This window comes from Tigriopus californicus, chromosome 4, assembly GCF_007210705.1.
Source record: "Tigriopus californicus strain San Diego chromosome 4, Tcal_SD_v2.1, whole genome shotgun sequence".
NCBI classification, from domain to species: Eukaryota; Metazoa; Arthropoda; class Copepoda; order Harpacticoida; family Harpacticidae; genus Tigriopus; species Tigriopus californicus.
In genome coordinates, this window is record NC_081443.1 from 5,378,190 (window position 1) to 5,390,649 (window position 12,460).

A 12,460-nucleotide genomic window follows, 5' to 3' on the forward strand; every position below is an offset into this window, starting at 1 on the left:
ATTGGAAGGCCATATTTGATTTGCTGCGGAAACAATGTCCATAATGACTGATCTAATCCGGCGTGTTGACGCAGAAGTTTTGTCAAGGTGAGAAGGAGTTTGGGGGCTGACAGGGCTCCTCCACGCATGCAAGCAGGCAAGCATGCAATCGGAAAACCCCAAAGGGAACGAGACATATTTTGTAATGAGTTAATTATACCACCCAACGCGTTCCCATGCCCAGATACGTCGGCCAGCACATTTCGCCACACACAAACAAACGTAAATTATTCACACACGAGGGATCGAACCGACACCTCGACAATATTTTGGGGTTCGAACGTCTCGGACTCATCATCTTGGCGAAACTGATGACTAGCGACTAAGTAGAATACAACTTACTGTTCATTGACTCTGTGCAAAAGTCAGAAAAGCTATTTTTTTAAAACACCATGATTCCTTGATCAGTGATCACCATGGATCACCGTAGTGGTCCAACTTTTTCCGTCCTCTTCGTCTCTCCACCATACTATCTACGATGTGTTCCTCTTTTGCCTCAGCCCCTTCACCACTAGTTAGGAAGCATGCTTGGATCAAAATGGTTTGATCTTTTATCCAACTTCAGCCAGTCTAATGGGTTACGGTCATAGAAGAGTTTCCCGATAAAATTTTCCCTTTTGAATTCTTTTGATAATTTTATCGTCACATTTTTTCTCCTGATAAGCCAGTAGGCAGGGCCAGTAGGCAGAGCCAAAAAGAGATCGATGAACGAACCAACCTTGAGTCTAGCTAGCATGAGAGACATCGCTGTTTTCTGATGAAAACCCAACCAAGCAAGCACTCTTTCGTTTTGCTTTAGATGACACAATCTCAAAGCGAGTGGGAAAAGAAATGGTTTAAACAGTCTGGCTTCTCTCCCTCTCGATCAGAGCCCATTGAATTTAATTGAAGGGTGCCTGTTGTTGTTGTTGTTGTTGCTGCTGTGTGTTTGTTAGGTTGGTCCGCATCTCTTGTTGCCAGCTCAAGCTATATGGTACTTATGCGCGTGTATGGACGGGGTCAACCTCTGTGCCTGGCATGTCTGGATGAGCAGAGGAATGTTCTAATTGGTGGCTTTCAGGCTAGATTTTGTGATTTATCGATGCATTTTGAGGGCAAATCAAAGACTGAGAGTTGGATGCGAGGCTGCGTCCCTTAATCGACATCTTTGACCATTGGCGACTTACACATAATCGAAAGAGCTTTGCACATTGAACACCGTGAACATTCGCTGGTAGAGCCGGGAGAAAAAGTCTTGCAGTGCATCCTCTAGATCGACATCCCCATGCTTGTAGTACTTCTCCAGATTGACAAAGAAGTCGTCAAAAACATCCGAGTTTTGCAAGTAGATGGCACCATACGTCTTCTCGAAGAGCGCATTGAGCTTGATTTTCGATTCGTCGAGCAGACTCGTGAAGAAATCTGGAATGAAAGAGATCGGTTGAGCACTTTGGGGAGTTTTGCTGTTAAAGGGTAAACTTTAAGCATTAAGTAACTAATGAAACGGATGACACAGAGTATGCTTTGGTTCCAGTCACTGTCATTCAGGATTCTCGAAAACTAGAAAATCCGTTTGTCTTACATAATATCGACTTTTGAATTAAGCCACAAACACTTCCGAGTCTGAAGGAAGCCCGAAGGTGTAACACGTGTTCTCTCTCTGCGTTGAGACCCACGAACGAGTGACCGAACCGACCGACCCTCTTGTCAGAACACATTTGAAGCATGCATTCAATTTATTCTCGGGTCACATGTGTGTTGTTCCCTCGCTGGTCAGGAGAGCTCTTTCTCTAATTTGGAGCTTGTCCACACCCAGATTAGGGTGGGAGAATAATCAGATCTTTTATCAGCCCAATGACAATGAGAGGTGTCTGAACTGGTTTCTTCCTTCGGATTGGGTCGTCATTAGGGGGCCATGAGACGAGGGCCAAGTTAGGTTGGATGGAGTCTTAAGTGGTTGTTCTTTCAGCCTTTGAAAACCGCAAATCGACGACTTGAGGAAACCGAACCATTCCTTTCCGATGAGTTGGGGTCAATTCTCGACGAGAGGGGCTGGTTCGTCCTTGTCACTCAAGATGAAACTCCATTGCATGCATGCAGCCAGCTAGGTAGCTAGCTAGGTAGATCGACTCGGAAAAGCTAATTCATCGTAATCGTATTGAGCCCGAGAAATATTCGAAACAAAGACGAAGACGGAGAAGGAGGAGAAGGAAGAGAAGGAGGAGGTGGAGGATGAGAAATGGGGAGGGGAGACGAAGAAATGGAAATACCTAGCTAGGTAGAGGGAGGAGAGTATCCACGGTGAAGAGACAAGAGACAGTCCAAGAAGCAAGAGAGACTAGTTTTTGGTCAAATTGAATGACTATTTCACGAGATTTGAGGGCCGATAACGCGAGGGCAGAGAGCGATAAGCAAATGTACCCAAATCGCATCATCATCATTACGCATATCCTGGCCAAGTGACTTTAAATGACTTCGAGATAAGGATCTTGTTTAGTTCTCAAACGTCAAGAACGATTTGACAAAAAAAATCCAGAAAGGAGAGTTGTTGTCGGCATAAAAAAAAGAGAAGTTCACCCTCTCCACGCCACAATAACATCGGGTTTCAGGCCAAGCTCATCCTCATCCTCAAGTGAAGATGTCAGAAAAGTCGAGAAAGAGGTAGAAGGAAGAAAGACATAGAGAGAATTAGGTGTTTTGCATGAGCTTGAATTGACCCCCATGGAAGTATGAGATGAAAAGCTTGACTGATTTTTGTCTAATTTGACACATGATCTGTCAGAAATTGATGGATCTGAACGTATCCATGTCACCGTGGGCTGAGCAACGACCAATGAACGGCACTGAGCACTGAGCAGAGAGCAGTAAGTACCCGGCGCTTGGCTCGAATGCCGAAAGAAGGATTACCCACCTACCTACGTATCTAGTCTTTTTTGGTATGTACCTTCTCACAACTCGCAGCGTGTAGGAGACCCAGGATGAAGCCCAGGAGGAACTCGACTCAAGCAAGAATCATATGGGGGAAAAATCATAAGTATTACCCACAAAACAGCAAGCACAGACGACAAGTGAATCCACATTGGCTAAACCTAGCTAGCATTGGAGCGGATTCACAAATTTCAGTGTCTACACTGCATTTGATAATTCATGTAATTATTAGCTCTTTGACATCTTATCGCTCTGATAATAGGTTGGTTATTGCAGATGGCGACGCATATTCGAACGTTCGCCGACCTAAATCATGGGCGACTAAATGCAACCCGAGCCGACACCTGGACTCTATTGACTCAAAAAGATGAGGTGTCTGTTATCTCGCCAACTTGGACTCGCCAAAGCCTGACCGGATTGGGTCAGCATTGGGTACATTGTCCGTGGACACATAGCCTGCATCGAGTAAATGTGCCCCATTAACAAAAGCAGCCCCGGTACTCACTGTCGAATTTATTTGCTCCATTCCCGAACGTCTTTTGCACCGGCGAAGCGATCGACCGCATGGCTCGCTCATAGTTTTCCTTGGCCGAGCTCCAAAGTTTCTGCTCCATGTCCCTCGTACAGCACGTTAAGCCACCAGGACAGACCACAAGGTGCGAACCTGAAATAAGAAACACGGCAAGAAATCAGCATTGGCAAACAAATTATCGCTATAGGTGGACAGACCGCCGAGCTCACACACACACACACTTACACACACGAGGTAGGCGTACGAGGTAGGCGAACGAGGCTGACTCGTTTTCATTTGGTCGTATGTTCCAAATGGCCTCAATTGGGCCGCTCATTTCAATTGAGCTTGTTATCCGACTTGGCTCATTTGCGTGCGTCCCTGTCTACGCACAGGTTCACCATGGGACAAGAATTCCCGTGTCGTTTAAATTCGAAATGCATTGTCGGATGTCCGCGAGCATCACGTGTTCCCACATGTTATGGGCCCAGTTGGGGAAAACGATACGTACAATCGTAAATGTTCAGTAAATACCCACGGGTTAGATATTGACGAGCTCTCGAGGTCAGTACAAATTGGCTGGGGCCACTCCATAATGCATGCGTGTAATGTGTGTTTCTCTTGGGATGGGTGAGCAGAGAAGGGAAAGAAAGTGTGTGCTTTTGACCGTCGGAGATGGAACATACGTCACGCTCAGGCCCTGGATGGATAAGTCTAGTCGGGTGACGGACTTGGCATTGGAGCACAGTAGACTGCCTTAATAGCACCAACAACACTGTCAATAGCAATGGCAGCGGCAGCGGCAGAGGCAGAGGCAGCTAGCTCAATCTTCATGCATACATGAGCCTGAAAATACTTGTAGGCCCAAGATTGAGACTAAAAAATGGCCTACGGCTAGCTTGGGAGTGATTCTTGGACGCTCTCCACGATCAGATTGATGCCAACGAATGGAAGTTTACCCCACACCTTGAATAGCATTTGAGACGACCACAATTTGGCAGGTCTATGACTGGCAATTTCGGAGCTTTTTGAGAAGAAGGGGAGGAGGAGGAGGAGCATCACCATCATCATCAATTTCATCATTGCCACCATCTCTACGAACTCCCCGTCCCTCCCCAGTGTTCTCATGGACCTAGAAGTAGACTCCGTCGACTGCCACCGTCAATTCATTGATAGTGTTTGGCTTGAACACCAAGCTGGAGGTCATCACTTTGATTTAACAAAACTTTGCGATCCCCGAGAACACGCATAGAGGTACATATACAGATCATGTATGTTATTCATACCGCCTATCGGGGAGAATGCATGGCCATCGAAGGTTGTCACTGAACCATGGTTCAGTCTTTTGTACTGGAATAAAAATCCCGAGTAGCCATCTCCGTGACTGACTGGACTGATTATGGCACTGGGTGCAGACCGTCCATTCCAAGAAGCCTTTGAGGCTCGGGAGCTGTTGGTTGTCCTGATGAGCTTTAATCTCTTCAGTTTACGAGTCATCCATGATAATAGAGGCAATCAAAGCTCACTTTGAATGGTGCCAACAAACTTCAAAAATCCCTGACGAGGATTTTTCAATCACTTTTGGTGCTCATAATCTCGATGGTTTAAAACGAAAGGGGCCAATGTTAGAAGGGATCACGAAGATGATCCTCCGTTACTATTCATCCTCTCCCCAGTAATCATGTTTTATTGTTATTGATACTAAGACCAACCCAACAACGATGACTCTTACAAAAAATGCCATCATTACAATCATCGTCTTGGTTGGTTGTCATTTGTCCCGAGCGGAAAGGGCTGGGGGAGATCTGCCAGACAGAAGCCGAACAAACGCCATTATTCAAATGAATTCGGATCACATCCCAAATGCCATAAATTACTCGTGGTCTAGATATTTAGGCCAGTCACACACACACACACACACATCCACACTGACATAGAACGCACATTGGCTGATTTTGTATGTATATGTACAATCTTGGAGATTTTTGTTCTTTTCATTAGAGTGCATGCTCATAGAGCGTACGGACCGGTGAGAGACTGGTAATTACGTCAGAACTTTTACCCTTATACATTGGACAATGGGAATAGCTAGACAGCCTCTGTTGTGATTTACATCGACAAAGTTGAATGTGCATGTCTTGAAATGGCCAAAAAAACTTGGCCAAGTCGACGACACGATGTGATGACACTTAAATGCTATGTAGTGTGTGGCGCACTAATATTACTACTACAAGTGCTAGCTCGTTTTTGAGCACCTTTTCAACGCAACGAGCAAAAACAGTGGTGCACACTCAATCGTCCTATTGAACTGAAACGAGACAAGATTGCCACATTTCCTTTTACGAAACGGAGCAACTTCTTTGGAGTTGTCTCGAAGGATCACACGCAAAAATGAGCGTTGGCTGACTCAACGATATTGCTATATCACTGGGATCAACAAGATTTTTGGGATCACCCCCACCACCATGCTCATCATCGTCCTCGTTTACTCTCGTCGAGCCCCGAGTTCTAAGACGTCCAGACTCGATTCGACCTCCGAACATTCGCTTTATGTACGAACGAACGAACGAAAGTGTACTAAGCACAATGAGTCTGCGCACAGTGAACGAGCACTTATGGTGGAGATATGGATATCATTTATCACTCTCATCCGCAACATTATGAACCACAGTCAAAACATGACATGAACACGCAAACAGATTTAAAAAGCGGCTAAACTTCTTGTTAGAGAGTTTGAGGCCCACTCAATGGCGCCTTAGTTCGGATCTTTGAACCAGTTTGCAAAACCAACATTCAATGTTGAAATTCGCAGCATTTGAACATTTTGATCCGAAACTGAATTGAGGATTTGAGGTCGATCGAGCTAGTGCAAGTCGTAGTAGATGAGTAGATGGAGAGGAAGTGCCCACTCCCAGTAAGCATTGTACAACTTGGCTGGAAAACTATGCACTAGATTATGTAGAAAGCCAATCATAATCAGCATCATACCATACATACTCGCTGAAACCAAATTAAGAGGCTGAATGCTAATGCATAAACTAAGTAAAGTGAGAGAACGATGATGCATGGCGGTGAGCTGAAGTGAACCCACTCTTCTGAAACGCCGACCTAGTCTAGCTAGCCCATATATACAGTACAATATACGTAGCTAGCTAGTACTATTTGTAGTGCTATGGTGCTACAAGTGAAGAGAGTGATGATAAATGATTAAATTTCCACGACATGACTGACTCCTCGACTCTCGAGCAATGTCGGAGCGCTTTTTTTATTGTTACTCGAGGATGATTCTCGTCATGCCTCAAAAACCTGAGCTTCACTCTCTGCGTTCGGTGGTGCTGGCCTTGGTGTTCTTTTTTTCCACATTCGCCCCATGTCACCTTGTCGAAATGGGTCTCAAAAAATAAATCGGACTCCCAAAACAAAGAATTTTATGATATGAATCTGTTTTTTATATCCACTCCACTGCAGAGCTTTGCCTGAGCGAGTGAATGAGCGAGCAAGTAAGCAAGCAAGCAAGCAAGCAAGCCACGTTCACATCTCTCTTTGGATGGACGAGTGCAAGAAGTTCTTAAGTTATTTTCTGCCTTCTGCTGCTGTGCCATAGCCAGTTGCTTTGAATGCTTTGATTGAACTCGAGAGGAATTTGGACAATTCCAATTCAGTTCTCAGATCGTTTGGTGGGTTGGTAAGTTTGAGCGATCTGCCCATGACAGTTGGGAAATTGTCCAAGTGCCTGAAATAACATCTCGAACTGGGCCTTTTCATCTGCCTCTGCTTCTTGGGTAGCCAGCCAGTCGAGCACTAAGCACATTCTCTAAGCGAAAAACCAATGGCAATAATGTGATCAAATTCCCTCCAACCCATCAACATGATCATCATCATCATCATCCAGGCGCTATGCAGAGATCAACGAGAGTCAAGTCAACCAAGAGACGAGCAAGCAGCTGCTCAGTTTGTTCAAACTTTGGGTATAATTAATAACAGCCACAATCTTGGGGATCAAACTGGAGGCTCCGAATACCGAGACGGATCAAATGATGTGGGGATGATCGATGATCTTCATTAACCAATCCCTGCCTCAACCACATTCCTCAGTGTTGACGAACCAGGATGCACCTGGGCTGGCTTTTCCAAAGTCGGAATTCAAATATTCAGAGCGGGGGAAATTCCCCTTTTAGATAACGCTTCAGATTTCATGAGCAGCCAATCTTTGGTTGGACTTGAATAACACCGGACACGAAATGAGCATTCTTCGACAAATTGGAAGTGTCAACTCGGATTTGAAGGATGGGGAGGAAGCGAAGACGGACTTGGACTGGTGTCTGTCAACTTCTTAAAGATCGACACATTCACTTGGTTCGGAATGGATTCTCAGCTCAAGCTCAACCCAATAATGGGGCCAGGCTGCACAGAACGTCGAGAAAAAGGGGTCACAAAGAAAGAAAGAGACTTCCTCAAGAGGAGAGTCGTAAATGACACTTGAAGACCTGATGGAGGGTGATTAAGACGCTCATCAGCTTTAAAAGATCATTTGAGCCTTTGGAGAAAACGAGCCCAACCTCAACAAATAATTACTCTCACACATTAAAGTTGCGAAACTACGCCCACTTCAATTAAACGAATGATCCTCAATCCTGCAAGTTAACTTAACTGTGATGGTCGTTCCCAGGCCCAGACCCACAAAAACACAAACACAGACCAAAACTCATTCCATGTTTGCCGATTTCAACGCTCAATCTCACTACCACGATCAACAACATGAATAAAGAGCACGAGAGATAAAAACTGAGCTTCAAACTGACCTCTAAAACGTGACGAGATAGGCTGGAAATGGTGGACAGACCAAAACGTACAACGAGGCAGTAGAACAGACAGAGACTCGCCAAAAAGAGTCAGCTAATCTCGTAGCAAACTTTTTGTCCCACTTTTTCCGAAACTTCCAACCGAGATGAGTTTTGACCATTTTGTCGAGCAGAAACCACATGCATATCATGTCGACCACACCACACCACCACACCACCAAACCATCATCACATCTACGAAGAACCACAACAACCGCTACAACATCAACGTTTTGAGGGCCCCCAAGACTTGGAATAAATGAGAGATTCTTCAGTTAGCACGAAAGCAAAGCAAATTCTCGGGAAAGGGCCTCATGAATAGAATAAAGTCGTTAAGTGGGTAACGTGATGATAATAACGTCTCATTTATTCATAGCCGGATCAATAAAAACATATGTGAATGTCAACTTGGTCCCCAAGCTCAATCGCAGTTGGCACATGGCCGAGCGCAGTATATAGGTACTATGTAGGTGTATCCTTCTCGTGATTCATCTACTTTCTTAACCGAGATTAACTGAGATTCCTGAGATCCCCCGGTCATGTGGTTGGCCGTTCAAGTTCGAGATGTGATAATAATACTGGCAACTCCCATGCTTTCAGGAGTTCATTGTTGAAAACAGAGCACACAGCTCATCCCCCTCTAAAGAGATTGGAGAGGTCCTTTCAAAATGTCTAAGAGCATAATTACCACATTGAAGTGAATGGAATTTAGAGCTCATCACCTCGCGCTGTCTTCGTTACCTCTTTCGAAGAGCCTTCTTTACCAGTACGTACGCACTGTGCGTGAATGAAAAGCCGTATTTGATCGCTAATCCAACTGTTGTCCACTCCCATTCTATCTAAGCTTTTATCAAAGCACCCATTCATGGGCACTCTCAAATGTCCGCCTCTACGACCATTGGATTGGACGGTATCATGATTATCACCTGCACGTAGTAAGCTTCGTTCCAAATCGGGGTGGTTTTTATCTTTTGAATGTCAAACACCTCTGAACTCGACCATTTCTTAGCAAATTCTCATCAGCACACTCTCACACTGTCAGAGCTTCGGTCAGTTAAAGCTTGGCATATGGTAATGGGGCATTATGGGCAGGGGGGGGGGACCCACGACATCTGAGGCCATGTTTTGCCATTTACCACCCTGAAGTGTGAACATACATCTTCATCTGACGAGTGGATCGAATTGAGACGGGGATTGACCAGTTTCGTTCCTGGGCTCCACCCACAATCTCATGTTAGTACTCTACGTACCTACCTGATGCGTGGCTACAAGCGGAAGGAGTCATGATTCTGATGTATTGAGCGAGCTTTTGCCAATCCATTGGCGGACCGTCTCCAAAGAAGTCGGATTTTTTAACAAATGGTCAAACGACGTCTCCGTCTTCAGACGGACCGAGCGAGGGTGAAAACAACCAGTCGGCCACCCGCAAGTTCGAATTTCAATGTGACTAGGGAAGCCAGAGAATAAGGAACAGAGAACTAACTAACTTGGCCTGCCTGCCTGCCTGCTTGATTGTTGGCTTACTTGGACGGGATTCACCCGAAGGATGAAGAGTGGTGATATGTCTCACTCCGTTGGGAATAATCCGACCCGGGCCATCAGAGCATTCAAGGGTGTGTACTAGACTACTAGTAGTTGTTTTTGTTGATAGTTGATAGTGATGATTAGGTAGTCGAGTACGGGAGGGAAGCATAATAATGCACTCCCATGCGTCCGTTGAATCGTCAATATTTGGCCATCAGATCCGATTTCAAAGTGAAGCTCAAACTCACGCACGCTGAGTCAAGCGTCGATCTCAATTACTAACTACTCATCGCTACAGATTGATCCACGATGACTCAATAATTGATTTGGTTCCTCCTGCTCTCTGGCTCGACGTAGCTCGTATCTTTGTACCAAAGTGCCTCCGGGTTCTTGGGTCGAATGAGTTCGGTTGACTTGAATGGAAACGATTTACCATGGCAACTTCTTTCTTGCCTTCTCCTTGGATCTCGCTTGCTCGCTTGCTCGCTCATTCGAGCCCATCCATGGTCGGGTTGGGAATTGGAAAGACCTCCAAGACAAGCAATAACATTCTTCATTTCAAAGGGTGTCATGACTGCATTAGGCAGATTCAGAGAGACCCCTGGGCTTGGTTTTCATCTCGCTTTACTCAGCATGAGACATTTTCAGCACTCAAAATTGAGACCGAAAGAAGACTCGACTCACGGAGAGAATGCCATCCTAGGTGGTGGTACGTGTTCCCGCTCTCTGCAGTCAATCGATTTGGACTAGCATTGAGTCTGCTCCAAGTTTGAGCCTTCCACGATGTCTTGCACTGACTTCAATCAACTGTTGAAAGACCTCAAAATGAAATGGAATGCATATCGATCCCCCAAGGGTTGGCTTTAGATCAAAGAGCCAAGCTTACGCACACCGTATACGTACTGTAGGTAGATGACCGTCTGACATAATAATAGTGTTAATTAATGGTCATCAGTCAGAAAAAGATTGAATTATCGTGTTTAACTGGCACTTTGGGCACTTGAATTTAAAATCATCTGGCCAACCCGAGGGCCAAATTTGAGCCATTAGTCATATTGGCAGGCTGGTCCAAAATGTCCTATTTTTAGCCGAATGAGTACACCTCTTATTACGAGCGAAGCCGAGGATTATGGCGTGCCTAGTATTAGCCTCAATTTAAACGCTTATGCTCTGAAAAGTCGCGGAAGACAGAGGTGGCCAGCTTTAGCCCCAGTCCCTATAATTTGCCGACATTAATTAACAAGACATGCATTGAGCTAAGATGGAGTCGACTAGTTATTTCAGTGAGTTCTCTTCTTCATCATCTTCTATCCTTTCTAACTAAGAACTAAATATCAATGCATCAGAGGCCAGCCAGAGGTTTAGGTTTCTCAGGAAGCAGCTGAGTACGTAGATTGGCAACGTCAACAACAATACTGAGAAAAGTCAAGCGGAAAACGTTGAATACAAGATATTCCGCTTGATTCTTCTGATGGGAATCTTGAATCCTCCGAGTGAAGTAGTAGCCATTGTCAGATCAATTTACTACTGCCCAATTGCTCAGGAAAATCAAAGATAGTCAACGAATGATGTGGAATGCTACCGTCCAGCTTCGGCTTCACCTTCAGAGAGTGGCTGCAACCCATCTTCTAAAAAATGCCTGGGAACGAGTCTCTTTCTCTCGCTTCTGAGAAGCCTCTCCGGCAGAAGGAGCTATCACTCACTTTGATCTTCTCGAGATATCAGTTACGGGCTCACTCAGTTCTTCTACTTCAACCACTACTACGTTCTGCCGGACCTGGGCTCCCGTTCACATGGGATGCTTCAACTCATTCCGAGGCCACGACAAATATGTGCCCAGCATCTAGGAATTTGCTCCGTCCTAGCGTTCGGGAGGAATTAAAGACCCTGGTGTGGCAAATCAACGCTCCACGCCCATCCTTCCTTCGTTCGTTCGTTCCTTTCTTTCTGTCTTAATTCTTATTCCAAGCAGCAAGATAGGAGCCCTTTGATGAGTAATTCTGCCGACATGACGCAGGAGAACATGAGAACTTTGTTATCCACAAAGTTGACAAGCTTCGTTTGACAACAAATAAGATTTGGAATTCATACCACCTGATAGTGTCAATTCCTTGTCAAGCCCATAATAGAGCTCACGAATAAAAAAAAGAGCCTCGATAGAAGCCCGACCCGGTCTGTCCAAAGATATCAAACTTTCAGACCTTCCTCGCGAAGCAGACTTTTTCTATCCTCCACCATGACAGTTGTCAAATCGCCCAAATTTCAAAAAGCAGGTTGAGCTGCTTTACCTCCCCCCCCCTTCTCAAATTATCACATTCCGATAAAAATGGGGTTATTTCTCCCCCTCTGCGAGGAGTTCCCATAACATCCATGTGCATTGAAAGAATTGTGCCACCTCGTCTGCTTGTGTGTGCTTGTACGAGTTTTGAAAAAAAGCACATGTGTTGGATGGCTTGAACAATATCCGTCACACATCGGATCGGATGGGACGTTGTTAGACAACAGGGCTAGTCGAAATGGACCCGACCAGAACCACTCGCTAGACTCCAAGTATGCAGTGTGTATGTAGTGGGCACATTAAGACTTTGGAGCGGCCAAAGAATGGGGTGGGCCAGAGACTCGCGAGAGATCAGTTATG

General features: G+C 45.3%; 1 protein-coding gene across 3 annotated transcripts in view; it reads right to left on the bottom strand.

Moving 5' to 3' along the window:
• The window catches only part of LOC131879127 (glypican-4-like), a 41,026-nt gene that overhangs the window by 12,779 nt on the left and 15,787 nt on the right, over positions 1-12,460 (bottom strand). Inside the window, exons 1-3 of one of the 3 annotated variants that reach the window (XM_059225352.1) lie at positions 3,704-3,930; positions 3,452-3,610; positions 1,206-1,440 (exon numbers count right to left, since the gene is read on the bottom strand). In XM_059225352.1, the coding sequence (XP_059081335.1) occupies positions 1,206-1,440; positions 3,452-3,610; positions 3,704-3,794 (485 nt within the window). In that variant the 5' untranslated portion in view covers positions 3,795-3,930. Of the gene's footprint in view, positions 1-1,205; positions 1,441-1,600; positions 1,998-3,451; positions 3,611-3,703; positions 3,931-12,460 lie in introns of those variants that run through there. The other 2 variants (XM_059225351.1, XM_059225355.1) reach the window with 2 other exon arrangements.